Source organism: Eschrichtius robustus, chromosome 16, assembly GCF_028021215.1.
Source record: "Eschrichtius robustus isolate mEscRob2 chromosome 16, mEscRob2.pri, whole genome shotgun sequence".
Classification (NCBI taxonomy): domain Eukaryota; kingdom Metazoa; phylum Chordata; class Mammalia; order Artiodactyla; family Eschrichtiidae; genus Eschrichtius; species Eschrichtius robustus.
Genome location: NC_090839.1, coordinates 46,237,312 through 46,265,086, shown reverse-complemented (window position 1 = coordinate 46,265,086; position 27,775 = coordinate 46,237,312). Strand labels below are relative to the sequence as shown.

General features: G+C 53.7%; 1 protein-coding gene and 1 long non-coding RNA gene across 4 annotated transcripts; one reads left to right on the top strand and one right to left on the bottom strand.

Moving 5' to 3' along the window:
• Positions 1-18,145: 18,145 nt before the first annotated feature.
• On the top strand, positions 18,146-21,175 carry NXT1 (nuclear transport factor 2 like export factor 1). Of its 2 annotated transcripts, XM_068524386.1 has the most exons (3): positions 18,146-18,438; positions 18,841-19,092; positions 20,520-21,175. In XM_068524386.1, the coding sequence occupies exon 3, from the start codon at positions 20,579-20,581 to the stop codon at positions 20,999-21,001; it is 423 nt and encodes a 140-aa protein (XP_068380487.1). In that variant the 5' UTR covers positions 18,146-18,438; positions 18,841-19,092; positions 20,520-20,578; the 3' UTR covers positions 21,002-21,175. The 2 variants fall into 2 exon arrangements, with proteins under 2 accessions (XP_068380487.1, XP_068380486.1); XM_068524385.1 differs by lacking the exon at positions 18,841-19,092.
• LOC137750062 (uncharacterized) lies at positions 20,256-25,978 on the bottom strand. 2 transcript variants are annotated; one of them, XR_011070358.1, is made up of 3 exons: positions 25,870-25,978; positions 24,407-24,465; positions 20,256-24,207 (listed from the first exon to the last, which is right to left on the bottom strand). It is a non-coding gene; the product is annotated as an uncharacterized lncRNA (long non-coding RNA). The 2 variants fall into 2 exon arrangements; XR_011070357.1 differs by lacking the exon at positions 25,870-25,978 and having other exon boundaries at positions 24,407-24,830.
• Between the last annotated feature and the right edge of the window lie 1,797 nt (positions 25,979-27,775).

Below are 27,775 nucleotides of genomic sequence, written 5' to 3'. Positions count from 1 at the left end.
GGAACCTGGTGAAACAGGATCTGAGAGCCCAAGTCCCCTTCCCAGGGGACCCCGGAGGACAAGGCAAGGTTCCCTGTTTCCGGGACAGGTTAGGGCTGGGCCTGCTGTCAGCCAGCTTCCCTTCCTGATTGTACATCCATCCAGCCCCGAATCCCACCAGCCCCCTGCTCCTGCTGGGCGCTGCCTTCCGCCTTGGACCCTAACCCAGCCCGGCCCAGCCCTATAGCAGCGAGAGCAGTAGAACAGCTTCCCCACTGGCGCTCTGCGCCCAGGACAGCGCCCCAGAAGCCACTCTACAAAACAAGAACTCTCTCTCTCTCTCTCTCTCTGTCGCTTTCAATCCTTCTCCCAGAACCTCCCTGCCAGCAAACTGGCAGACTTGGGGCGTTGCCTCCATCGTTGGAGCTGGAGCTTTGGGCAACGATTCACCCACACGATGAAAGGAGCCGGACCAGGTGAGGAGAGGCCAGGCCTGGTCTCCGTGTGCCGCTAAGGGGCTGCCCTGGGCAGGAAGGGCCCCACCGGGATGGGGAGGCCCCCTCGATCAGGGCCCAACTGGAGAAGTCAGGGCAGCCACAGGGGGTTGTCAGAGCCCCAGAGGAGGAACAGCAAGGAGGGGCCGGGAGCGGTCCGGTTTCTGGCCCCTGCACATCTTTTCGGATGGGTCATGCAGCCAGGAGACGGGCCCCAACCTGGGTGCCCATCCCTGAGGCTGTCCTGGGACGCTTGGCTTGAATCCTCCAGCAGCTCTGCCCCTGAGTCAGATTGGCCTCCATGCGGGGTCACCAAGGTTCTACCCGCTCCCTTCCCACCACCCCTCAGAGAAACTCCCCAGCAAAGAATCAGAGGGGGCAAGCCTGGGGCAGCTGTTGGCCTGGTGGACGAGGAAGCTGGGAGTGATGGCAGCCAGAGGAAAGGCTCTTTGTTCTGGGAGAGCTGGAGCCGGGCTGCCCACACACAGGCCTCAGCCCGGCCCTTCCACCCTGGGCTGCAGGGCAGTGGAGACAGAAGGAAGGGGGGCCCCTGAGCCGTGCAGAGAGGATCCAGGTGTCGGGGCGCCGGCGCAGAGGGAGTTCTCTTGGTGGAGACGGACATGGTGGTGACGGGGCTCGGAGGCCAGCCAGGCTCCGAGGAAATAATGATTTCTTCCTTCAGAAGCAGGTAGCTTTTGGAAGCATATACTGGAAAAAAAAAAAAAAAATCTGTGATGAAACCCACTTTTTAAGTCCCTGAAAGATGAGGTGTGTTTAAGCTAACGCAGACCTGCAATGAGCCCCCAGTCAGATGTGGAGGGCGTGACCTCTGGACCACTCATGCCCCGGGAGTCACGGAGCTTCCCCTGGCAGGTAGCATCTGAACAGGAACTTTCCAGAGTTCCACTCTCTTCCCTGGAAAAGGACCCCAGTGTCTGTCCAATGCGCCCCACCAAATGACGTCTGAGTCCCTGGGGACCACTGGGAGGGTGGGGGAAGGAGCCCTCCATTGTGCTTTACTTTGAGGGAAGCTGTGTAAACCCTATTTCTCTGAATCAAAAATACCTGCCCGATTATGATTTCAAGTGGTTTCTGTCACTTTCTCTGACACGTTTCCATAGCAAGAGGCCTGTCTTGGATGTCAACTGCCTCTCATTCTAATCATGCAAAATGTGCATAATGTACCTAAAGCATGCCTAAAACGTACTTAAATGCATGCTGCCGTCTGTGGGTCCAGCAGCCCAGAGTCCAGGGAGGGGGACCAGACCCCACTTCTCACTGGAAAGAGCAGCAGAGTGTCCAGCCGTCTCTAATCAGCCACACGAGCTTTGCATGTTCTGTGCGTCTGTGCTGTGTCGTAAGTGTTGCTGTTGGCAGAAAACGACAGAAAGACAGCGAGGTCAGAGGAGACGGGAGGAATCCACTCCCACCACGAGGACAGGCTCTCCACGCTCGGGACCTAAAAGGGGCCGGCCCCCAGGGGCACAGAGGGACAGCTATTTTAAGGGAAATGTCCAGGGACATGAACTACGCTTGAAGAAACTTGATGAGCTAAGATGTAGCCTCATGGAAACACTGTTAAACAGGAATGGACCACAGAAGTGGTGGAAGAGCCAGAAACCCCTACAGTCTGGCCGCATCCAGGAACTCTCACTAACAAGAACTGCACCACCTCCAGGCGTGTCCAGGGATTCCGGTGCCTTGCTCAGTCCGTGTGTTTTGCACACTCTTGCCTTCGTGAAAGACAACAGCGAGGTGGGCGCTCACCCACCTGCTCTGCCTGAACCGGCCCACCCTCGTGTGGGCAGGACTGCCACGCTGGGTCCTGCCTGTCTCAGAGCCAAGGTGTTGGTGTGACAATCAGCTGGCCAGAGCCTTCCCGGCGAGCAAAGACCACCATGACCCTGGGGCTCATCTTCCAACAGATGTTAAGGCCCTTCCTCCCAAGATTAGGGCTGGGGAGTCAGCACGCTCCAGGGAGCTGACCCACCCGGGCAGCAGCACCACGTTTGGACAAAATACCTGGAGGACCTCTGATTCCTTAACCTACAGATTTTACCTTAAAAGAACAAAATAGCACAAATCATGTGGCGGATGATGGAGAGTTTGAAGGGAGAAGGAAGGAGGAGAGTTTTCCCAACAGGAAGTGGCAGCTAAGACCTCAGGGTCCCTGCAGAGACCGTCTCCCAGGGGCCACGTCTGCAGTCCAACAGGGTGAGGAGAAGCCGTGTTTACGGCTCTGCTGAGAAGCAGGTTTGCAGAACTGCGAGGACCTCAAGGCGAGGCAAGGAAAGGGGTCCATGTCCCCAAGCCTCCCGCCTTTCATGGGCGTCAGAGCCACGTTGCACAGGCCCCCTCAGTCCCGTCTCCTCTACAGACAAGTTGCTCCCCAATCTTGGCATCTGCTTCCTGAGCTGACGCACGACCCATGTTCACCTTGAGCATCTCTAACTGCAGAAGCTCACAAGGAAGACTGCTCCGCTTTGACGTGATGAAAAGAGCTTTCTTATCGTCTGATTGCAGTGCTGGCAGAAAGCAGACGTCCACATGGACGGTTCAGATGGAACCTTTAGTGGAGGGAGACGCATGTAGGGGTGAGGAAACAAACTAGGGCCGATGAGGCACCTGATGCTCCCCCAACCAACCTGAAGCTCTTTACGCCCTAAGCCTGAAGGGGGGACTGTGGTCCTGCAGCCCCATGGGACTGGAGCCACAAGGGTGCAGCCACTATGCAGCGTGGTACCAGGCAGGGAGGGGGCATGGGCTGCAGTCTGCTGGGCACTGGGCAGGACGGGGATGGACAGCAGGGGCGAGCAGAGAGCAGCATCCAAGCACCAAACTGCCACGTCCCTTCCTTGGTGCCCACTTGTGGGTTCCCTGGCGTCTCCCTTGCTGCTGTTCTCATTCTGTATCCGACCCATGATTCCCCCAATAGCTCCTCTCACGTTTCAGCCTAATACTCACTATCACACTTTCCCCGCCGGCTCTGGGTTCACGCTCCAGGTCTCGTGATGGAGCACAGGGGTCTCCACCTAACACTCCTCACCGGGGCCCCTCATGCCATCGGCTGAAGCCAGACGGAGGGTGTGGCACCAACGGGGACCCTGAACTCATGTCCCTACACACACACTTTATCTTGAGTGGAAACCCTTGGCCGCCTGAAAATGTTTACCAAACCACAGAACCCTGTGGACTCTTGTTGACAGCTGCTGATTCCAGAAGTCAGGGACCACCCGAGCCCGCCTCATTCCACCGACTGTTTGCGGTTAAAACTAGTTTTCCAGCTGACCGTGGCCCTCCCCACGCCAAGCCTCCAGATCCCTGGCGATCACTGCATATCCACTCAATGCCTTGAAACCAGAGCCAGAGTCCAAGGAAATTTCACCACCACTGCAAAATATATTAAAAATATGCAAAATATCTGAAACATACAAAGATCTAAATTTACTCAACAAATCCCAAGGGAGTCGGTTGCTTCACTATTGTATTTTATGCAGGGTAGCCACGTGACCCATCAGGCCTGGATTTTTATCGGCAGTAGCAGCTTCTCTGATGCACACTGATCCAAACACGGTGCCCTAGCTCTGTCACATAAAAGCCAAGGAGCTGTGCTACAGGGTAGAAAAAGGGACCCCCTTTATCAGCACGGCACCCCAGACTGTGTGACTCTTACACGGGAGAATCTGGGCTTAAAAGTACGGCAAGCTTTTTATTCTGAAAACCGTATAACCACAAGATTACAGAAAGTATTGAAAAATGACAAAAGGCTTTGCTTTTTAGTGGTATCCTCTGACAGGCCTTTTCCAGACACGCATTTGCTACAGAAGGAAAGAACACTCCAAATCAGCCATCTAACCCCACCCTGAGAGTGACATGGGTTTTCCAGGAGCCGAGGACCAGTGAGTGAAAATCCAAGTGTCCCCACCCCAGGCAACACATACCCGAAACTCCCATGGACCCTGCAGTGATGCATGCTCTCTCTCTCTCTCTCTCTCTCGTTCTCGCTCTCACTCTTTCTGTGTCTCTGTCTCTCTACCTCTTTCTGTCTCTCTTTCTCTCCCTCTCAATCTCTCTCCCCACCCACAAGCTCACCCATGGGAATGGCCGGCCATGCGGTGAGGAAGCCCAGGCCACATGGAGGCACCATGGGGCCCCTGCTGAGACCCAGCAGCCCCTGGGGGCTTGTGGGTGGGTGACTTCAGGTGACTCCAGTCTCTGGCCCTCACATCTCCCAGCTGAGGTCTCGTCCTGGAGCAAACATAAGCCGTCCTGCTGTGTCGAGTCTGAATTCCTGACTCGGGGACACCGTGGCAGATGGTAAAGGGTCATTGCTGTTTCAAAGCCCAGGTTTGGGGGGATGTGTTATGTGGCAATGGACAACTTCCGGGGCAGAGGGCAGACGGTCAGCAAGCATCTCCGAGCTCCAACCCCTCCCACCCACTGCCCCTCCAGCCTCCTCCCCGTGCCCCCTCACTGCCCCACCCTTCCCTGCCCTCTCTGCCAGAAGGCCCCGCTTCCCAGGCCCAGCGCTGTCCCCCTCAGACTGCACGTCCGTCTGCAGCTGGTTATGTCGTTTCCAGACTCGGCATCCCTGCAGCCGTGGTCCCACAGCCGGATGTGGTCCAGCATCCCAATCAGAGACAACATCTCGGAGGGGAGGCCTGAGGGGGCCTCTGCCTCTGCACCCATCTCCCCGGGGCTAATTATGATGACAAGGAAGTGACTTCTAGAAAGAAGTCTCCCCCTGGGATGCTCTCCATGCCACAACTTCAACCGCATCTGAGTCTAATTCGGGTCCCCCAGCCTGGACGGCCACCGCTCTCCTCCAGCTTATTTGCTCCATCAGTTGGAGCTTCAGCCAGACGCCAGCCGTCCTTCACCCTCCTCGCCCCGAACACTCTTTCTTACCCCTTGAAATTCCCACTACAGACAAGCTAGTCTACTTCTGTGAATGGGAATAACCCTGTTAACCATGAGAACTCAGGGCCGATTTCTCCCCCAACCTCCAGTTTTCATTGTCTGACTGCCTCGGGACCACCCACGTGGGCACCCCGTGGACCTCACGCCCCAAACGGGCTCAGATGGGGCTCCCACTTCCTCCAAAGCAGAGAACCGGAGTCCTCCCTATCCTGGCCCATCAGGAAGTCCTGATCCCCAAATGCACCTCACCCATGGCCCCTTGTCCCTGTTTTCACTGCCACGGCCTCCCCCAGACACTGTGACCTCTTTCCTCAGCTACTTCAAACGTCTCCAAGTTGGGTCACCTGCCTTGGGTCAAGCATCGAGCTCCAGCCTGAGAAACAGGAGTGACCAAGACACACCGCTGCTCTCCAAGAACTTGCCTGTACGTGGATTTGGCATTGCCCGCAGGGTTGGCGAGGGCAACGAGGGTGGAGGCGGAGGGGAGGGCTTCAGAAAACTCCATCTGGGGTGGAGGTTCGTGACGTCAGGGTTGGGCAGACGGGGAATAGGGTTGAGCGGACCACCCAGCCTCTCGGCACCAAGACTGACATCTGCAGGAACCCTCGCCTCTGTCAGGGTCTCTCACCTTCTCTCTGCAGAGCACTCAGCGGAGACTCAGTCTTATTTGTTGTTATGTCCCCTCTTCACAAGAACCTGGGGAGCACTTTCCTCCAGCACGGCCCCCCAAGCGTCTGTGAGGAGAAACCCAGCCGGGACCCAGGGCAGGTGTGAGGGCACGAAGGTGAGGATGCCGCCACCTCGCAGGTCCAAGAACCGAGCCGCCCTGGAGGCTAAGGCCTCCTTCACGCAGAGTTTAGCGGGAACGCCAGAGCGGTTGTCGGGTGAGTTTCTCTTCCACCTTTGTCCTTCCTCCTAAACTCCAGCCTACGGCACCTTCACAGGGCACACACTCCCAGGAGATGGAGAGGACATTCGGGGAGTGTAGCCCCCAAATCACAATAACCTTCTCATCATCATCACGTTTAGCAGATGTTCACAAACTCTTGAAAAACGATTTTAATGATTGTGATAACTGTAGAATATGCAGTGGAGTCTTTTCTTGAATAATTGCTAAATGTATAAAGCAACGCCCAGATGTCATGATATGTCACCCCCAAATACTTGGCATGAAGACATGTCAACAACTGATTCCGGTAAAAATAAGTTCTTCATTGTCATCCTTGGTTCAGAAAGAACATGTGAAAAGAACTGGAGTTTTGGTCCAAAACTTTTAAGTTTAAAAAAACTAAAAACTATCGAGTGTTGATATGGAGAGTGAATTTCACAAGTTGGGTAATTCTGTTTAAAGGTAGACTGTGGTTTATTCACCTGTGATCAATATACAACAATTGATGCCACATTCAAAGTACAAAAAATGACCACATGGAACCTTCCAGCCTCTCTCCAGAAAGACAGTCAAGTGTGTATCTTTTTCTGCTGTGTAACAAACCAAGCCAGTACTTTGTGGCTTAAAATAACAGTGCTTTGCTATTTCTCCCAACGCGTGGGCTCACCTGCGAGGCTCCATCCAGCTGACACTTGACTGGTCGGCACATGGTGCTGGCCGTCGGCCGGGGCAACTCAGCCTCCTCGACACGGCCTCTCTGGACCAGGCGTCCTCCCACCCTGGAGGCCTCAGGGCTCCAGGAGAGCAACAGCCAGAGCTGTCAGGGTCCTTGAGGCTCCAGAACTTACCCAGTGTCACGTCCTCCACGTTCGACTGGTCCAAGCAGATCACAGCGACCCAGATTGAGGGGACAGAGAAACAGGGCCCTACCTTGAGGGGAGGAGGAGCAGTGCCACATCCCAAAGGGGCGTGGACGCAAGGCGGCAACTCACCGAGATTGACTGGGCCCTCATCGTAACCACCTCTCTCGTGTCAAGCAGAGCACAGAGCACGTGTGGCGCTCTGCTGGAGGTTTATAGGAAGGCAGATGTCCCCAGAGAGGGTTCCAGTGCCCAGGGGATGGGCTGCTACACCTTGGAGGGGAGCCTGGCCCAATGTCAAAGCCACACCTTTGCCCCACGTCTCACAGGCGTGTTAGCGGCTCCTTCAAACTCCTGAGCAAAGGGCCAGAGGGGCACCTCCCGTGGCTTCACCCAAGACTCCATAGCTCAGAAGTGCGCTTGCAAACGCACTGGTCCAAGAGACTTGGCCCAGCCAGGGGGTGTCAGCCCCCTGCCCAGTGAACGGGTCTATGAGAAAGCGTGCTTTCCTGGCCTGGTTCTGGGGTGAAGGTCAGATCATTCCCTGCTATTTGGGGGGAGAACGGGGCCGCCCCAGGCTCCTGCGGACCCTGGCTGATCCACTCAAACACGCTGTTCTTGGCGCACCAAAAACTCCTACCTCTGCAGATTGTTCTCTAGAGTGAGCGTTTTCACGCTCTGGTTCCAGGCTCGGTCCACTGGAGAAATTGCTCAAGACTCTTGAGCAAACTTGCAGAAGAGCCAGAGGTCTGACCAGCACAGACTCGCCCCTCCTGACCACTCGTGCCACCTGGTGAGGCAGTGAGACGCAGCACCCATCGCCACCTCTGAGCCCCAGCCAGACAGTTCTACGGGATCGGGGACCTCGCCCCGCTTCCCAGGGAGGCTCGCCAAAGCCCTCAGCACCCTGCGAGTCACAGACGGACTCCTCATTCACCGCGGTTCCCCGGCCGGACCTCCGCGCCGCCAGCCCCGGGTCCCACACCAGCTGAGCCCGCGCACCCCCGCCCCATCCCTGGCCCTCCCTGCCACTGGAAACAGTCAGGGGTCTGGTTTGCAAGCAACAGAATCTGAAGCCAGACAAATTAGGCGAAAGGGGAGATTTCGTGGAAGGCTACCAGAGCTCAAGGAACAGATGGGAAGCGGAGAACGGCGGTCTCACGTGCTACTCTCAGGACCACCTGGCGGCTGAGAGGCTCAGGGAAGCTTCCCAGTTAATGATCCCAGAACCGAGACCTGAGGATGAACCCGAGTGGCCTGCCCACTAGCCCTGCCCACTAGCGCCCCGAAACTGGACTTTGTAACAAGAGAAAACCAGCCTGCAGGCCTAAAAGTGACTTCGGTGGCCTAGTTTGCTCTCATTGGGGGGGAGGGTGGACGGGGGGTGCGGGGAAGAGCTCCCTTTGGGGCCAGGAGGTGGGGATTTTTGTCCGGGATGCCTGGGAATGACACCACGTAGCTCTGGGCCCCAGTTCCCTCCATGTAAGGGAGCAACTCTTCCTGACGACTCTGAAGGTCCTGTCTTACGTCCTATTTGGCTGCAGAGAATCCAGGCTCTCCGAGCTCTGATGTCAGCTTTGTAGGATCACGGCCAGGTTTTGCAGAGCAGTCGTCATGGCAGCTCCTGTTTCCTGAGCATTTACAAGGCCCTGCTCCTGCCTAATGATCTCAACACTGAGGCTCTGAGTCCCCCAGCGATCATGAGCCAGCAGCCCCGGACTCCCATTAACCTGTCCCCAAAGTCTCTGGGCTTCGAAGCTCTCAGGGTACCAACGTACCAATGTGCCAGTAGAAGGGCTCAAATACCCCACAACACACACACACACACACACACACACTAGACAGCCCCATGTGGCCCACAGGCCGTGGGGCACGGTATCTGCCCACTATGACCCTCGTCCCCTCTGTGGCTATTCCTGGTCTCTTTCTGCTGTTCACAAACCACCCGCCACTCGGGAAGAGCCCTGGCCAGCACCCCACGGTCCACTCCAGGCCTCCCGCACTATTTGGATGCCGGAGCAGCCCTGGGCGCCCGTGCTGTGAGGGGCCCCTCTCTCCAACCATATCCCACACGCGGTCACTTGGCCCCCGAAGCAGCTGGGCCTTTGCCCACAGTCCGTACAGGTTCCTCTCTTGAAGAGCATCCCTGGCCTCTGGCTTTGCTCAAGCCCGTCCACGGCGCTGAGTTCAGATGCCATGCCCTTCTCTCTCTGGGCCCCAAGCCCAATCCAATCCCTTCTTCCTCCACTGGTAGGAAAACCAAAGCCCCAGGCAGAATGGTTACATGATCTGCTGGGTCCAGTGCAGGCTGAAAACCCGGGGTCCCCTGCTCAGAAGTTGTTAAGATTCTAAGACACAACCGCAAAGCATGGAACCAAGCTCGGGGCCCTTCTGAGTACAGGGCCCTGTGTGACGGCCCAGGTCACACACCAGGAAGCTGACCGTAGCCCCAGCACCTGGATGGGCGTCCACTGGCAGCGAAGAGGCCACCCGGGCAGCGTCGGGTGCCACCCAGATGGGGAAACCAAGGCCCTACCTGTCTGTGCACCTGCCTGCTTTCTTCCACTCACCCCTCAAAAGTGCTCAGGAAGTAGAATTGACAGTTGAAGGAGGGAGGGAGGGAGGAGTCAAGAGATAAAGAATCAGAACTGGGGCTGGGCTTTTCCGGCTCCTTCTGCGTTTCCACTCTTCCCAATGCAAAGCCGCATTGCGGGCGTTGTTTTCCCCAAGGAAAATGTTCCATGCTTATCATATAACGAAGCTGGAGGCACCCTCCTCTCCTAGCCTTGCCGGGAGCTCGGGCCCCACCCTCTCGACTGACCGTCCGAAAATACTTTGCGAGTGTCCCCGGGTTCCCCAGACCTCGCTGTGCTCGCTGGATGCCGGACAGGCCTTGGGCAGGTCTGGAGCAGACCAGGCTCTCGGGGGCCAGGCCCTGCCTGCAGATGAGGACCTAAAGCAAACCCGCACGTCTGTCCCTGCACCCGACCTGAACGGTGTCTCTGGACGGCCTGTGACAGCCCTACAGTGTTTCTGCTTGTGTTCCGAGCCCAGCGTGAAAACCCGCTCACATCACCTGCCCGAGCCTCCCTGGGAAGCCGCGAAAGCCCAGCACACGGGCGCGTGGCAGGGGCCACTCACAGTGGGCTTGTTCTGCAAACTGCTTGTATCTGAACTCACTCCACTCCCATCCTCTCCTCTCCTTCGTCTGCCCCATTCCTCTAAATGCACGACTCGCAAGCTAACAACGAGGGGGAGGATGGAACCAAAGAAGATGCTTTATATTTTATATAAATTATACATTTATTTAAATGTAAATAATATTCATATATTATTCAACCGTAAAAAAAGAAGGACATCCTGCCATTTTCCACAACATGGCTGAACCCTGAGAGCATTACGCTGTCAGGCAAAGACCAATACCGTATAATGCCACTTATATATGGAATTTCAAAAAGCCAAACTCACCTCTATGGGAATAGAATCTTAGAAAGAGCAGATATATGGATATGGATAACTGATTCACTTTGCTGTACAGCAGAAGCTAACACAACATTGTAAAGCAACTCTACTCCAATAAAAATTAATTTAAAAATAAATAAAATAAAAGAATTCAAAGACTTTTTAAAGAAAAATAGATAAATAAATAAAAAGCCAAACTCACGGAAACAGAGAGTGAATGATGATGAACCAGAGGTTGGACGTGGGGCAGGGATGGGGAGACGCTGGCCTAGGGCACCAATTTCCAGTTGTAAGTTGGATAAGTTCTTGGGATCTAATGTACAGCGTGGCGACTGTAGTTAATACTGTGTTGTGCACTGGAAAGTTGCTAAGAGAGTAGCTCTTAAGTGGTCTCAGCCATCCCTCCACAACTGGGAGAAATAGATTTCTGTTGTTTAAGTCCATCCAGCCCATGGTACTTTGTTACAGTGGCCAAGCTGACTGGTACCTCACCCTCCCAGCCTGCGTTTCCTCCTCTATAAAATGGAAATAATCATGAAACCTCCCTCACAGAACTATTGCGGAGCTTTCTGGATAAAGCCAGATGGAAGTAGTTATTCTTTGGGACAGTAAAAACAGCTTCTCACTCAGAATCTTAAAAAACAGTTTTCGGTATTCCGTTTGCCTCCCCCCTCTACCCCTCCCACCACCCACCCCCTGACCCCGCACAAAATCTCTGCAATTTGGGAGCAGTCAGTGACGATAAGTTTGCAATCCTTCTGCGCAGCTCTTTAAAGTAAAGCATCATCTGATCTGACTTCCAAATTGCAAGGTTCGTTCCTAAGCAACGAGCACAGGTTTCAAGAAAAACTGACGAGAACAGAGAGAATCCCGGGCTGTGGGAAGATCTCTGGCGCAGGGCTTGTGCCGGTGACAATAAGCTGTGGCCCAGTGTGCCGGCCACTGTCTACCATCAGGCCCTCTCCCTTGGGGACACCTTTTCCTCTTTCTCCGGGAGGCAGCAGACCCCAGCCCTGGTGGACCATTTGCTTGATCTCACCTCATGGGGCCAGCTCTGCAGCTCCAGCTGGGCACAGGGCATCCGCTTTCCCAAAGGCTCCCAACACTTCCTCCCCGTAAAGAAAAACCCAGAGCCCCTCGGCACACCCACTGCCAAGCCACAAGAGATAGTCTTGGGCTTTGCCACATTTTCCCGGGTTTGATCTGGGAAAAACAGAGCTGCTTTGTCCTCGCAGCCCTGGAGCAGCTGAGCTGAGCAGACGTGCGTGCAGAAGCTCTTTCCAAAGTCTGGACCACACTCTTGTGGCCATTGCTTGAATAGCAGCTCAGAATCCAAGGGAAGGAAAGTCCAGACAGCGTCAAAGGTGGGGAAACCACGCACGTAGTCAGGTCTGAACTAACTGCCAGGCGAGTGGAAAGTAATGCCCAATTTAAGATGCTAAAATCACAAGAATCCCAGGTGTGGGCTGCAGGGTTACTTCCATCAGCAGAATCTAGGAAGCCTCCACTTCAAGGGGCTTTTCTCCCAGCCCTCACCCTGCAGCCCCTCAGAGCCCATCCCCAGGCACTGTCCTCTGGTCAGGGCTGTGGTTCTCCCTGTGGTCCTGGACCAGCACTGGCGGCTCCAGCAAGCCCTGGGACTTAGTTAGAAATGCAACCCCTAGAAATGCAACCCCAGGCCTCACTCCGTCCTCCTGAGGCAGAAACCGAGGCAAAGGCTCCAGCCTCTGTGAGTTAACAAGCCCTCCAGAGGGTCCTGATGCTTGTGGTCTGTTAGGTATGTTTGGGTTTATTTCTGTTTATTGCTGTTGCTGCAACATACCTGGTAGCCAAGGTACTGACCCTGCAAGGTGCCAGGAGGACCCCCTGGAGACTCCCCAGGACATCTGATGTTGAGACAGTCTTGCCTTCTCTCTCACTGCTGAGGCTGGGTTCCCCCAGCAGTGACCCCAACAATCATTCCCATGCGAGTGGGGCAATGCGGAGGTGGCCTCAGGACGCGCGTGCTGGGCGTGGGAAGGTTGAGGGCAGGCCGGCTCCAAGGGCGACTGGGGACGGTGCGGGCATCCTCAGAGACGCCCCTCCCGGGGCTCAGGAGCTGGGCTATCTATCCTCCAGCCCCCATCTGTCACTGTTGAGGGCAGCTCTGGGGTGTTGACCCCCGGGGTGTCCTGCTTCGCCCTGGGTGAGGCCGGGGTCTGTGGCCAGAGGACCCTCATCCAGGAAGGAGAGCGTGGAGACCCCTACTGTCGGCTCTATGTAGCTTCCCCAGGTTGCCAGGGGGAAGGAAAGTTCTAAGACTCTGGTTCCTTATTCACTTCCTCGGCATTGGTCCCGTCTTCCCTGGACACCTCGGCCTCTCGAGGTGGAGCGCTGCCTCTCTAGACACACGTCTCCGTGGACTCTGGGCCATGCTGTGGGTGCGGGTGTGAAGTGGGGCCCCAGGGGACAGGCAGTTTTACGAGGCCACCTCTCCCTGAGGACCTCACGCTGACGGTCAGCTCACTGAAGGCAGGGACCAGGAAACGCTCTGCTCTTCCCAGGGTGGTCAGCTCGGAGCAGTCGTGGCTTAAGGAGGGACACAGCGCACTCGGCTGGGCGTCTGGGGGCGATAACACTGGCACCAGTCACCTCACAGGTCCACCCCGTGCCCGCAAGGGGTGGCCTGTGAAGGACACTGAGCATGGGGGTCCCCACCCCTTACAACGCCTGCCTTAGACCGTGGTACCAGGAAATGACGCCCTCCCCGCAGCCCTTGACCCTCAGGAGTTGGGTGCAGACACCTCAGCTCTATCCCCCTCTCTGGCCTCCAGGTGGGATTGTTACCTGAAAAACTGGGTCCGCCACTTGGTGGGTATCAGGCCAAAAGACACAACCAAGCCAAAGAGCGGGAGAAAGGGGGATGTATTACTTGCAGGAAGTAAAGAGAACATGGAGGATCTTTCCCAAAGGAGTGTCTCCCCAGCAGCAAGACTGAGGAAGTGTTAAGCTAAGGGTATATGCATGTTCATGAAGGGGCTTGGGCAGGAGACCTCAGCATAGAATTAGGGCAAAGGTGGACAGACTCCAAGCTTTAGTTGATTGAAGTCACAAGGGTCAGAAAAGGTCAACATTATCATCCCTGAGGTTCACTGAAATGGGAGTCTTCACAACTGGCGTCCGACAGTTCAACACAATTCTATCTACCTGGAGATGGTGTCGGATCCCCCAGGCTGAGGGCTCAGTCCCACAAGATTCCCCCACTTCAGATGCCAGTCACAAGTCCAGGTCGTCACCTGGGCTCCTGGCCAACTGGTTGTAGATCAGAGGTTCCCACGACCCCCTCCTCAGGTTTGATTCACTGGAACGGCTCATAGAACTCAGGGAAGCACTTTACTTACTAGATCACTGGTTTGTTATAAAAGGTTGTAACTCAGGAACAGTCAGATGGAAGAGATGCACAGGGCAGGGTGTGGAGAAAGGGCGTGGAGTTTCCATGCCCCCTCCAGGCTCACCACCCTCCCAGCCTCCTCCTTCTGGGTGTTCTTCAACCCAGAAGCTCTCAGAACCCCGTCCTTTTGGGTTGTTTTGTTTTTTTTTTTAATTTAATTAATTTATTTTTACACAGTGGGTTCTTATTAGTTATCTGTTTTATACATATTAGTGTATATATGTCAATCCCAATCTCTCAAGTCATCCCACCACCACCACCCCCCATATCCCCCCTTGGTGTCCATACGTTTGTTCTCTACATCTGTGTCTCCATTTCTGCCTTGCAAACCGGTTCATCTGTACCATTCTTCTAGGTTCCACATACATGCGTTACCTTTTGGGTTTTTATGGAGGCTTCATTACACAGGCACAGTTGGTTAATCTTTGGTCATTGGTGATTGAACTCAACCTCCAAGCCCCTCGCTTCCTCAGAGATCCAGGCATGAGTCTGAAAGTTCTACCTTTAATCCTCTCATCACCCGGTTGGTTCTTCTGCAAACCAGCTCCACCCTTAGGTGTGGTCCCCAAAGTCACCTCATTAACACAACAAAAGACAACTTCATTGCTCTTATCACTTAGGAAATTCCAAGGGTTTTCGGAGTTCTATGCCAGGAAGGGGATGAAGAGCAAATCTGTACCTTTTATTGTAAATCACAGTATCATACCCGCCCTGTCTCAATGCCCCTCTTCCCCAGCAGTGCTCCCACACCTCCCAAACCTACAGTCTGCATTGAATCCCTGCTCTGGATCTGCCACACAACAGCAATTCATACGCAACATTCAGGGGTGCTGCCGAGAAGCAGAGAAATCAGACGGCCCTGAGAGTTCAGTCAGCGAGACACTGACTGGAGCAGACAGGGGCCACGTCATCCTGAAGAGAAACGAGGCTTGGGCCAGCCCGGCTATGATCTATCAGCCAAGTGGGAAACACTGAAGCAGGGTGGGAAGCTCACAGGGCAAATGTGGGTGGTGCTGCTGGAAGGAGCTGTGCTCACGGGACTCTGTCTGGTCCCCCTGGTGACACTTTCCCTGCTAGGAACGCAGACCCCTGGGATCATATCATCCACTGCCTCTCCTTGTTCTGGTCACTGCTCCAGAGCCGGCGCACCCCACCCACACCATCCACATTACTGTGGCTCCCACCTACCCTGCTCACACGGAGAACGTGCTAGTCTCAAAGGGGGGAGGGGTGCTCCAGTCCCTGGGATGCTAGTTCTGGCTGCAGATGAACAAACCTCCCTCTCAGGGCTTGATTTTAGAGATGAGGAGGGAGCCGGCCTCGGACTGTGGGCAGTTCCTCGAGGCCGTGTCGCCATGGAAGACCTGGTGGGGTCTTCAGGGTCCCTTTAACAGCAAGTGGCCCACCCAGGTCATACAGGTGTAAGTTAAAAAGGGAGGTGCTGGGCTGGAGGCTCTCCTGGGGCCTTAGGACAGGGCCTCAGCGGGGCTCCGAGGGTGCTGCACAACAGACCACACGAGCCTCGGTGCATAACCAGGTAACGACCATTTATTTGCTCGGGAATCTGAGATCCATCGGGGCAGGGCTTGGCAGGGAGGCTCATTTCTGCCCTGAGCCACACCAGCACGGGCAGCCCGACCAGGACTGGAGGGTCTATTTCCAAGGCAGCCCCTCCCCCACTGCTGGCTACTGGGGAAGCTCAGCTGCTTCCCCTCTGGGGTGTGTGTAAGTGCATGTGTGAGTGTGTGTGTGTGAGTGTGTAGGTGTGTGCACACGTACCTCACTCCAGCTGCCCTTCTCCGTCCCTCCCTCTCTCTTGCTCACATCTCCCCTCTGGGCTCCGGCCACAGCTCAGCTCCTAAGCTAACGAGCCTCCATTCTCCCTGCCTTCCCAGAATCTCCCTAAAAGTCTCATCCCAAGTGACCTTCCAGAAATGCAGCCCCAGCTCACCCTGGTCCAGCAGCAGCTCAGATGATTCCTCTAAGGCAGAGGAAAAAACAACACACGATTGTTTTGGAGGCAACGTGTTGGAGGGACAACTGCCCAGCCATCACCGTAGACCCCCGGAGATCAGCTCCAAGTCACGCAGCCTCTCGCAGCAAACAAACGTCATCAGATCCTGCAGCAGAGAACTACACTGACAACTCGGAAAGCTCAGCCCTGTGTTTACAGACCCAAAGATCCCATCCTGTCTTCAGAGCTGCCAGCACCTCAGCGTGTCTAACCAGCTGTGTCCTTCCTCCCTGGACAGACTCCACGAGGCAAATGGGCCATTGGTTCCACGGCTGCTCAAGCCAGGCTCATCTTCCAGAAGGCGCCCATGTGATTTGGTGACAAATCCTACCAATTTGTCAGTACACTTGTCCCAAGTTTAAAAGCCAGTTGTTGGAAGGATTGCTGGCAAATAAGGAAGTTGCTGCCGATGCAAAATGTCAAAATACACCAACGTTTCCTGGATGCTTGCTTTGTGCTCGGCCCTGGGCTAAGCGCTGACCACAGCCTCCTCCATTAGCTCCTCACATCAACCCGAGGAAATGATGGCATTACTGTCCCTCTTCTACAGGTGAGGCACTGAGCCTCAGGTAGGTTAACTCACTTGCACAATCACTCTGCTAGTACACTAATTAACTTACAAATACGTTTGTTAATGCCCAATTTTTAATAGTATTAAAAAATAAAGGGAATTTACTGGCTCTTGACATTAGAAAGTCTAAACTTCAGAGTTGCTTTGGTTCCCAACAGTCATCAAACTCTTGATTTCTCCCCATCTCTCCGGTCTGCCTCATGAAACAAGGGCGCCCCCCCCTCAGCGTAGCAAGATGGCTGCAGCAGCACACATCACATGTCCAGAAGGAGAAAGACAAACATCATCTTTTCCAAAATCCCCTGGCAAACTCCTTCTCTAGGCTCAGTGGCCCTAACCAGGCATCCCACCACTCCAGAATTGTGCCCTTGGAGCCAGCGGTGTCTCTAACCGCCCAAACTCAAGGACCACAGGGGGAGTAAAAAACAGGCTTGCTTCCAAGAGCAACGGATTAAATGTTAGAGAGGAGTCATCACAACTAGAATGTTGTGGAGCAACGAATCGAACCCAGCCCTGTCTGTTCATTCAAAGAGTATTTATCGCGCCCTTGCTGTGGGTCAGGCACAATTTAGATGCTGGAGACACAAATCTGAAAGCTGCCTGCCCTCCCATCCTCCCGCTGCTGGCTCTGCTGCCTCTCAGGCTTAAAGCCTTGTGTTTTCACCAGAACTTAGCGCTGGATTAATGTCCTCCTGACCAGCTTTTCTAGGACTGAAGTGGCTCTGTGACTCCAGGCTGTCATTTAATTTCTGTCTCTCGGCCTCCTCGTCTATAAAATCAGGAATAATGATACCTCCCCCGAAGCTATGAGAATGAAATGACAAGGGCTTACATGGGAAACATAAGGAAACTTAAAAGCAGTGCGACATCCAACCCAGTGGACATGCAGGTCAACTCTCATTTTCGTTCTAGGGATTCGGAGTTTTGTACATTAAACTCCAATTTCACTGGCTCGGGCTTTGTAAAGTGTGAATACGGCTCCAAAGATGCGAGTTCAATTCACCTTTCTACTTAGCCTGCAACTTATTTGTTTATAATCCACACTTTTCATTGGGGGCGGAGGGGTCGCCTATATGGAAGAGCCCACCCAGTTTCTAAACTTGTCCTGAACACTGAGAGCAAGCTTCCCCTTAGGAAAGCAGGCAAAGGTGCGCCCTAGCGTAGCCAAGGTGGGGGGAACGCACACACTCTGAAAACGCAGCGGCATCAATAATCTTCTCATGCCCGGCGGCTGTCGCGCAGCCGCGAGACAGCCCCGCCCCGAGAGTCGGGGACGGGACTTGCGGAGCTTCGTCCAATCAGAGGCCCCATCTAAAGTCGGGCCGGAGTCTGTGACCCAGATTGACCAATGAAGACTCGAGCGCGGATTTGCCGTGGTCTTCTGGGAAAGCGTCTCTCCCGGAAGCCCCCCCCCTCGCCTCTGCCACACCTGGGCGGGGCTAGCCTGCGGTCCGCCGTCCCACTGGCTGGCACAGCTGCCCGTCACGGGGCGGGGGCGGAGGCCGGGGACTCGCGTCTGCGCGGAGCTGGCGGGCCGCGCGCGGGAACCCGCGGAGGCGCCGACCGGACCAGGCGGGTCCTGGGAGGAAGGGGTTCGTTGGAGGCGGCTCTTCCTGCGCCGCCTCGGGCGAGCAGCGGAGGAGCGCGGAGCCTCGGCGGACCCGGCCCAAAAGTCCGTTGTGCCGCGGCCTGCGTGACCGGAGCCGCCCACGCCGGCCTGCGCCGACCCGGCTCGTTTCGCCCACGCCTACCCGGCTGACTGAGGCCCACGCTGTCCGGCGCTGACTAGGGCTGCCACCCCGCTGTCACTCCCGCGCAGGTAGGTGCCCCACGCAGGTCGGTGCCCCCCACTCAGGTAGGTGCCCCCCACCCAGCGCAGGTAGGTGCCCTCTGGGCAGGTAGGTAATCCCGTGCAGGTGAGTACCTCCTGCTCAAGTAGGTGACCCCCGCGCAGATGGATGACCCCCGCGTAGGTAGGTGACCCCCGCAGGTCGGTGCCCCCGACTCAGTTAAGTGATCCCCTCCCAGCGCAGGTAGGTGATCTCTGCGCAGGTAGGTGACCCCGTGCAGGTAAGTGCCCCCTGCTCAAGTAGGTGACCCCCGCGTAGGTCGGTACCCCTCAGCTCAGGTAGGTGGCCCCCGCGTGGTGGGGATGCCGGCTGGTCCCGCAGCGGGTCTTGGGCCGGTCGCAGCCCCGCAGGAACGACCTCCCTCCCTGCAGACGCCCGGGCGGGCAGCTGGGTGAGCTGCGCTCGCGAGGCGGAGGCCCGAGGTGCTGGGGAATCGCGTGGACGCCGGTTGATGGGGAGTCCAGCGAGGGAGACAGGCCCGCAGGGGGAAATGACAAACTGGCTGTCCCGGAACCTTGAGCCCCAGACTGGACCCCAGAAGGGCAGGAGCCAGTGAGAGGATCGCGTCGTCCCGGCAACAAGTTCTTGTAGTGACAGATCAGGGGTGTGACCTCCGTCCACACGTGAGTTTTCTTTTCTCATTAGCGAAGTTGGTACAGTAACACCCTCATTTGGTCTCGGTGACCGTTAAAGGACGTGGTGTACGAATGTAAAGCGCTAGGAAATAGCTTGGAGTGAGTGTTTGCGAGGCTGGACTTGAGGTCCCCGAGGGGGTCCAGGACCCCGCATCAGCGCTCGGTACCCAGCGCTGCTTTCTAGGTGGGAGCTCCCGCCCAGCCTGGCTAGTTCTCTCCTGGAGGCTCAGGCCTACACCTTCCTCCGCCCTGAAGAGTGCCTGACTCCTTCCCAACCCTGCCTGGGATTTTTTATCTCTTTCATAAGATAATTTTTTTTTTTTAAGGTTGTTGAAATTTAAAAAAATATTCAGTATTTAAGTTTGTAAATCTAAACCTATCCACTATTTTAGTAATGTTGTCCTCTGTTGGATTTTTGTTTAGTGAAATATTTTAATCGTGCAAAAAAGAATACAGCTATAATAGTTGTACCATACCCTGAAAAAAGATAATAATAATTTTTCTTTGTGCTTTTGGACCTTTTTTTAAGGAAATGTGACATTTCGGCTCCATTTGAAATTCTTCCTTGCTGCCACAATCCTGCACCCCATAGAAATTCTTCCATCTGGCCTGTCTTTCCTTGGCTCACGGGGCTCCCCTGTGCTCCCAGGAGCTTGGCACCAGCTTAGCTTCTCAATTCCAGTCAGCACCAGCTTAGCTTCTTAGAGCCCGTCATGAGGACTGTGGCCACCATGTTGGTCCCGTCCTGTCCTCATTGGCATTTGTTCTCTTACCCTCTTAGGAAACCTGCCTTCTCCCTCCCAGACCCTGTAGGTGAGCTGAGGATAGACTGATTGGCCTTTGTTGGGCCACTGTTCCCTTCCCCAGGGTGCAGCGTCTTTACCCGCTTCTCTAATTTTTTTTTTTTGGCCGTACCGCGAGGCATGTGGGATTTTAGTTCCCCGACCGGGGATTGAACCCGTGCCCCCCTGCAGTGGAAGCTTGGAGCCCTAACCACTGGACCGCCAGGAAGGTCCCTTTACCCGCTTCTCTAGGGCAGTCACAGCTGTTCCATGCTTCCAGGAAAAAGTGGCCTCCCACTATCAGATGTACTACAGCTTATGAAACGAAACCGTTAAAATTCATAGTAATAGCTACCATTGCAGACCATGTGGGTCTCAGGCTTTTTACTAAGCACGTGGTGTACACGGCTTCTTTTCATCCAACATTGCAGTTATGCACAGCTGGGGATGGTCCCGTTTAAAGTGAGCGAACTGAGGCCTAGTCAGACCAGGCGTTAGCAACAGTGTGCGCCTAGAATCATCTCCACCATGTGTAGTCGTTCTGCCACCAACAGAGGAGGAGGAGTATTCATTTGTCCGGCAGGATGGACAATGGCATTCACACAGGGTCTCTTCCACCTTGCCGCCCCACAGCCCAGCTCCCCCAGGTACAGGAAGCACCTGGGTGGAGGCCTTCCTCAGCGGGGCCAGAGATGGCGTCCGTGGACTTCAAGACCTACGTGGACCAGGCCTGCCGCGCCGCTGAGGAGTTCGTGAACGTGTACTACACCACCATGGACAAGAGGCGGCGGCTGCTGTCCCGCCTGTACATGGGCACGGCCACCTTGGTGTGGAACGGCAACGCCGTTTCGGGACAAGAGTCCTTGAGTGAGTTTTTTGAGATGCTGCCTTCTAGTGAGTTCCAAATCAACGTGGTAGACTGCCAGCCTGTTCACGATGAAGCCACCCCGAGCCAGACCACAGTCCTCGTGGTGATCTGTGGGACGGTGAAGTTTGAGGGCAACAAACAGCGGGACTTCAACCAGAACTTCATCCTGACAGCCCAGGCCTCGCCCAGCAACACGGTGTGGAAGATTGCCAGCGACTGCTTCCGCTTCCAGGACTGGGCCTGCTAGTGGCGTGGGGAGACACCCCCAGACTGAACTCTGCTCCCTCGAGTCCCAGGGGCCCTTTTCTCGGCGTACACTTGTCATAGCTGCCTTTTCAAAGTAGTAAAATTCTCTATTTTTCTACTTGCCCAGTAGAGACCCTGTCTCTGGAAATTCTGATGAATAAAATGATAATATGAATGTTGCTTCTTTTCCCTCACCTGATGTGTTTGGTAGGTTTTGGAGAGAGGGAGCAAGAGAAGGAGGGTTAAAGGCAACAAGCTCAGCAGAAGGCACTGCAGGGGCTGAGGTCCAGGGCCGAGCACCTGCCCCAGGCACAGGTGTGCACACAGGTGTACGGGAGCCGGGCTCACAGCCTGCACACACAGGAATCCGTTGGGACACTTTGAAAACTCACCAGGCTGCACATCCCGGACCAACTACTTCTGAATATCTGAGGGTGGGGCTGGCATTGGCATTTTACAAAAACAACCTAGCTGTCCATTAAGACACTTTAGAGCACATCAGAATCCCCTAACGAGGTGCTGGGCCCTCCCTTAGCACCTGCGCTGGGAGTTACATGGATGAGAACAGGTGAGATACCTGGAGTTAGCTAATAATTGCTTGTAAATGAAGCAGCTACGTTGACTACTCCCTTACGAAGAGAAGGAGGAGAACTGCTTTTAAGAGGAAGAAGTACTGAGGTGGGGCTGGGGGGCATCAGAATTGGATGCTGGTTTTATTGACCCTGAGGACCAACTCTAACTGCATTTCTCCAAAGTAAAGAAAGAGAAGAAAACTAGAAGTTTCCATCATCCTCTGATTAATAGATGAGATCTTGTGGACACGTGGCTTCCCCAGGTAAATCTGTGACAAAAGGTTGGGCTAGGGGTGTGGGTTAGGATTAGGAAAGGGGGAATTTGATGTGTAGGCTGCACAGATAGCAGGGACCTCTAGCCTGGGGCTGTGGCGTCCACTGGGGATGGCTGGGCAAGGTGGGCATTGCTGCTGTGTCGGGAAGGATCTCACTCCCCTCTGATAGAGCAAAGGGGCCTGACCCTGGGGATTGGACGGAGAGCTGGTGGGACAGGAACAGGGCAGGAGGCAGGACAGAGGCTGCTGTACGGGGGGCAGCTTGTACTTAAGGGCAAGCCCTGGTCAGTTTCCCTGGCTGAGATGCAGGCCTGAGCCCGGAGCCCTGCCTGGGGATTGTCTCGGGCGCTGGGTGATTGGGCTCCTGGGAGAGGCCAAGAGGAAGGCGGACATGGTCCTCAGGGTTCATAGAGTTGCTAGGGGAGCAAAAGCCCCCCAGAGCAGGAGGTCCGTTCTCCAAGGCCAGATCTCGGCAGTGTTGGGGGCCTCAGAAAACCCACTCAAGTGCCCCAGGAGAGAAGAGATCCCAGGTTCAGAGACAGCCAACTCCTCTTACAGAATGCTCCCCTCCAAAGGCTCATGACTGAGAAACTCAGGGGTGATAGAGGTGGGCACAGGGGGCCAGAGGGGCTCCAGCCCGGCTGAGGGGGTGCAGGCATACAGCCTTCTAACACTTGAGGCCTCGGGGGGATTTAGGTGAATGCAGGACTGTCTTATCTACAGGTGAGCACCACGTGTCATCAGGGTGTCCCCACCGAAGGGCACGAACTGCCCTCTGACCCCATCCCACTGAGAGCTCAGTCAGACATCACTTGCTCTGTGGGTGGACTGAGCACCCTGGTTTGCCCAGGACTGGGGCTTCCCAGATGAGGCTGTCAATGCTATGATCAGGAAAGTCCCAGGAAAACTGGAACTAGTTGGTTACCCTACCCTCAACCCAATTTCTGCCACAGACTAGTAAACTCTATAAACAGTACGGTGGCCTCTAGAAATAGGCGAGGAGTGGAGTGGGGTGGGCCCATTAGTGCTGGGAGCAGGAGGGCATCAGGCTGTCCCACTGGGCCTGGTGAGCGGACATGTCCCCCAGCCACTCGAAATGTGGCTCGTGTGACTGGGGCACTGGGTTTATACTTTATTCTAGTTAATTTCAACTTGAATAGCCATGGTGCTTGGTCCCTACTGTACTGGTGCAGAGATAAAGAGGAATGCTGGTCCGGAGACAGGTGGCTGAGAACCCGGAAATGAGTGTGGCCGGGGCCTAGGCGCAGGCCCAGGCGCCAGAGGGGATATGTGCCCCTTCTTAGCTGGAACAGGCCTCAGAACTGACCAGGCTGACATGAAGCACAGATCCCCGCTGCCGTCTCCTAAGGAGAGAATTTTGCCCTGCCCATTAGGAGGCGAGGCCAGAAAGACCTTGTTCCTTGACTTCCCAAGCACATCAGTGTTACTGAACTCAGCTCCAGATGCTCAATGCTTGAAAATCAATACTCGAGAGGGAAGTGTTGGGAGAACTGGAAAATGTCGTTTTGATCAGAAAGACGGCAATCTTGGGAGAAGGCAGACTCGTGTCCTTGAAATCCACCTCTAAAGATGCGGCTGCGCCATGAAAGGTTTTTGTTTTTTAATTCTTTTTTTAAAATTAATTTATTTTTTATTTACTTATTTTGTTGGCTGCGTTGGGTCTTCGTTGCTGTGCGTGGGCTTTCTCTAGTTGCAGCGAGCGGGGGCTACTCTTCGTTGCGGTGCACGGGCTTCTCATCACGGTGGCTTCTCTTGTTGTGGAGCACGGGCTCTACGTGCACGGGCTTCAGTAGTTGTGGCACGTGGGCTCAGCAGTTGTATCACGCCGGCTCTAGAGTGCAGGCTCAGTAGTTGTGGCACACGGGCTTAGCTGCTCTGCAGCATGTGGGATCTTCCTGGACCAGGGATCAAACCCGTTTTCCCCTGCACTGGCAGGCGGATTCTTAACCACTGCACCACCAGGGAATTCCCTGCCATGAAAGTTTTAAAGGGAAAAGGGGAAGTAATGTCAGTTAATCATGGAGCTAGGGTATCAGACTCGTAGCCATCTCCCACAGTGTGCAGGCTTGTCAACTCCTCATGATCTTTATTTTTTATTTAAAAAAATTTTTTTGGCCACACCATGCAGCTGGCAGGATCTTAGCTCCTCGACCAGGGATGTAACCCAGGCCCCGGCAGTGAAAGTGCCAAGTCCTAACCACTGGACCACCAGGGAATTCCCAATGTGATCTTTTCTTTAGATGTTGTCTTGTTCACACTTTATTTGTGCCATTACTGAGGGGAAGTTAGGGAATAGATCTGTACACCTGTTAATTCTTCTTCATTTTTATTTCTTTGATCTACGGAAAGAACCAACAGGTTAGGCAAGGTACTGTGTGATCAAAATTCGATAGGTGTGCTAGAGCAGGAGATGAGTAGAGCATGGGGGCGCCTAGTTTAAGGTTAGTGACAATATAGCTTTGCTAAAGTGACAAGACAAAAAGGGTGCCCCTTCGGAGAGCTCTTTCCTGCCAAAAGCTGCTTACATCAGGATCTCACCTGCTTCCTCCTTGAAACGAGGCACAAGATGGGCTTGAAACTTCTCCGGGAAAACCACCCTGAAGTAAATATAGATGCAACTTGGATCCAGACATGAAGACACTCTCTGCCTGTCCTCTGCCGCCGTCCTGCTTGCGGCCTCGCAATTACTGTTGAGTTGTCGCCTCCCGGTTTGGAGAGGCAGGTGTGACAGGGGATGGGTCAGTCGGCTTATTTACCGTGACTTGTATGAAGTGTGAACATTGCCTTCTAACTAAGGCCAGGTGGGAGGGGAAAGGACAAGGCTTTAACCTGAATCTCCTGCTTTAACCTGAAGATGAGCTATTTCACGGTCTCTCTAAGGAATGGTGTGCACGTATGTGTGTGTGCACGCCTGCTGCAGCTCTTCTTGCTCTCCTCTCCTGCAGGCCCAGCCAAGGCAACTCGGCCCTCCCCTCCCACCAGGTGTCCCCTCCCTCAAACACTCCCCGAGCCAACCCCAAACACACAAGCCTGTTGTGGCTTTATTCAGAATTTCAGAACCAGGGCCTTCTATAGGGCAAAGAAAAAGATTGTTAAAAGCTAGCATTCAGGCCTGCACTTCAACACAGCGGGGGCTCGCAGCCCCTCAGAAGGGGGCTTGAAAAGAAGAGGCAAACCTGTCCGTGATACGAATATGAAACAATCTTTGAGTTTCTTTGGTAGTCAGAAAACGAAGTTCAAACACTTTGTGGAATATTGACAACAGTTGTCACAGGCAGCGAAAACAACATCCCAAGAACTGCTCAAGGTACTTCGCACCATTTTCAATCTCATTTTACAGATGAGGAAACTGCTTTGTGTTTAAAAAAAAAAAAAAAAAAAAAGATTCCATATAGGCTTGCTCTGTTTGCACGGACCTTCTGGAAGGATTGGCAAAAACGTAAGGACAGCTGTCCTTAAGGATTGGGTTCTAGGGTTTTAATGTGGAGACAAGGCATTTGCTGCCGAATGTCCTTGGACTTCATTTTTTATACAGTGCGCCCATCTTGTTTTTTAAATTAAAAGCTCACTTAAGAATCAGGACTCTGTTTCCGCAGCCAGAAGTAAGGGGTATTCAAGTTGCGGGCACCTCGAGGAGTGGCCTTTTCCCCCACAGAGCGGCCGACCTGTGCCTGACCTGACCAGTGAAGTCTCCAAGTAGATGCTGCTTTGAAACATCCTGAATTCTCGCAAAAATGGATGTTTTAAACATTTAAAAATCCCCACCTAGGCCTGTGAGAAGTTAGTGTAAAGTCCGGATATTTGCCCAAATTGAAGGCAGGTGAAGACGTGCCCAAACTCAGACTCTTGATGGAGCCCCAGCTGCCCTAATACGCTTGGCCTGACCCACCGGAACCTGACCTCGCAGTGGACCGCACAGCCGAGACCGCGCAAGAAAACCTCGCCCGACCTGCCGCCGCGACGCCGCCCAGAGGGTTGGAGGGAAGCCCGGGCTGACCTACCCAAATCGCGCGACCACCAGCCCGAGGCCTGGACGCAGGAGCTGCCTCCGCGCGTCCGCCGGCCACCAAGGCACGCTTCCGGGCACACGCAAGGCGGCCGACATCATCATCAGGCGACGGCCCAGGACCAATCGGAAGATTGACTGTGACAATCTGAGATTATGACAGCCAGTGGGTGGTGAGTGCCTCGGAATCTGAGGCCCCAGCCCCGCCCCTCCTCAGCGTCGTGTGGGCGGCCGCACAGCTTCTCCGCCCCTCCCTGGGCAGTTTAGAATTTGATGTGGCGAGTTCCTTCCGGTCTGGTTCTATAGATTTGCTTTTAAATCAGATCATTTCCTGGGTAAAATAGCGTACCTTCTTTATTCATTATAACATAGTGAGCATTGCATCAAACAATTCAACATTTGTCCAGCTTTAAGTATAATTGACAAATTATCTTTAAAGTGTACATGATGATTTGATAAACATATACATTGTGGAATGATTACCACAAGTTCCATTAAACATTTTTTAAAATGTGCATGGATATATTATAAATTATTCAGTTGTCTCCTTTTGGGCGAGTAGATGGTTTCCAAATTTTCACTAACATAATTACCTGAAAGTTGTTCACTCCACTTCCTCAGGATAGCTACAGGGCGTTACTTGGAGATAAACATCTATTCCAACTGCCCCTGAGATTGCATTTCCCGTGCAAACTTCTGTGACATCACAGGTTATGTTTAACTTCCGGTCAATTTGTTGTATTCATTGGTTTATCATTGCTTTTTATAGTATTCCCTTGTGTCTGCCATGGTTGTCTTTGTTCTTTGTTAATTTTGCATTGGGCTGTTGGTGTTTTTTTCCTGGTTTTCCAAAGCTTCTTTGAATAGCCTGATGTACTTCCTACCTTGGAACCTGATCAGGTAGCATTTCTAAAGGGAACTGAAGATAAAACTTATAATAATCATATCCAGTTCCTTCACTTGGTCAATCACTAAAGCTATTATGACCCTAAATAAAGAAGTCCTTTCAGCACTGAACGCTAACTAACTTGGGCAGAACACAGAATCCTGGTTGCTCTTTTCCACATATGCTGCTTCTACGTCTACTTGGACTTCTAACACATTCTAAATACTTCATGTGCTCTTTTAAACACTTAGACAGGATCCTTGTTAGTGACAAAGTTAAGACTGCAGTGGTGTTATGTTTTATATGCAATTGTCCTATAAAAAGCGGTGCATCACCTATTTTGACATTCTGTGTTGAAGCAAAGTTGATTTCAAAGCATTTGTGGCCAGATGAAGTTTATCCAAATGTGATGCTCATGATAAGAGGATATATGTATTTTTAAAACATATATGTTTTAGTGGAATCTGAACTCTTTCCAAAAATAAGGTGCTATTTGTTCATATGTTTCCCATCTCCTATCATGAATTATCATATAGGCTTTTCTTAGAGGAGACATTTTATTTGGGCTCACATCCTGAAGACTGAGGACTATTTTTTTAAACTATTTAGGGTTTTAATAAATAGAATATCATGCTGAAGACACTGTGTATGTGTAAAAATCCCTTGCTTAAAATTGTTTCAGTCCATCTGTGAGAACGTGGAGAAGTTGGAACCCTTGTGCACTGCTGGTGGGAATGGAAAATGGTGCAGCTGCCATGGAAAACAGATATGGTAAACACAGAATTACCATATGATCCAGCAATTTTACTTCTAGATACATATCCAAAAGAAATGAAAGCAGGGACTCAGATACTTGTACACCAATATTCATAGCGGCCACTGGCAGACCCACGCCCAGGCCTGGGCCCCGGAGAGCTCGGAGGTGAGAGATGGAAGTGATGCGGCCAGGCAGGCAGTAGGCCTAGATCCCTGGGCTTTTGTGAGAAGTCCTCCCATGTGCCCCCAGCATCTTAGA

Excerpts from the sequence above, each read along its gene's own strand:
- NXT1 (XM_068524385.1), top strand. The coding sequence starts at position 20,579 with ATGGCGTCCGTGGACTTCAAGACCTACGTGGACCAGGCCTGCCGCGCC.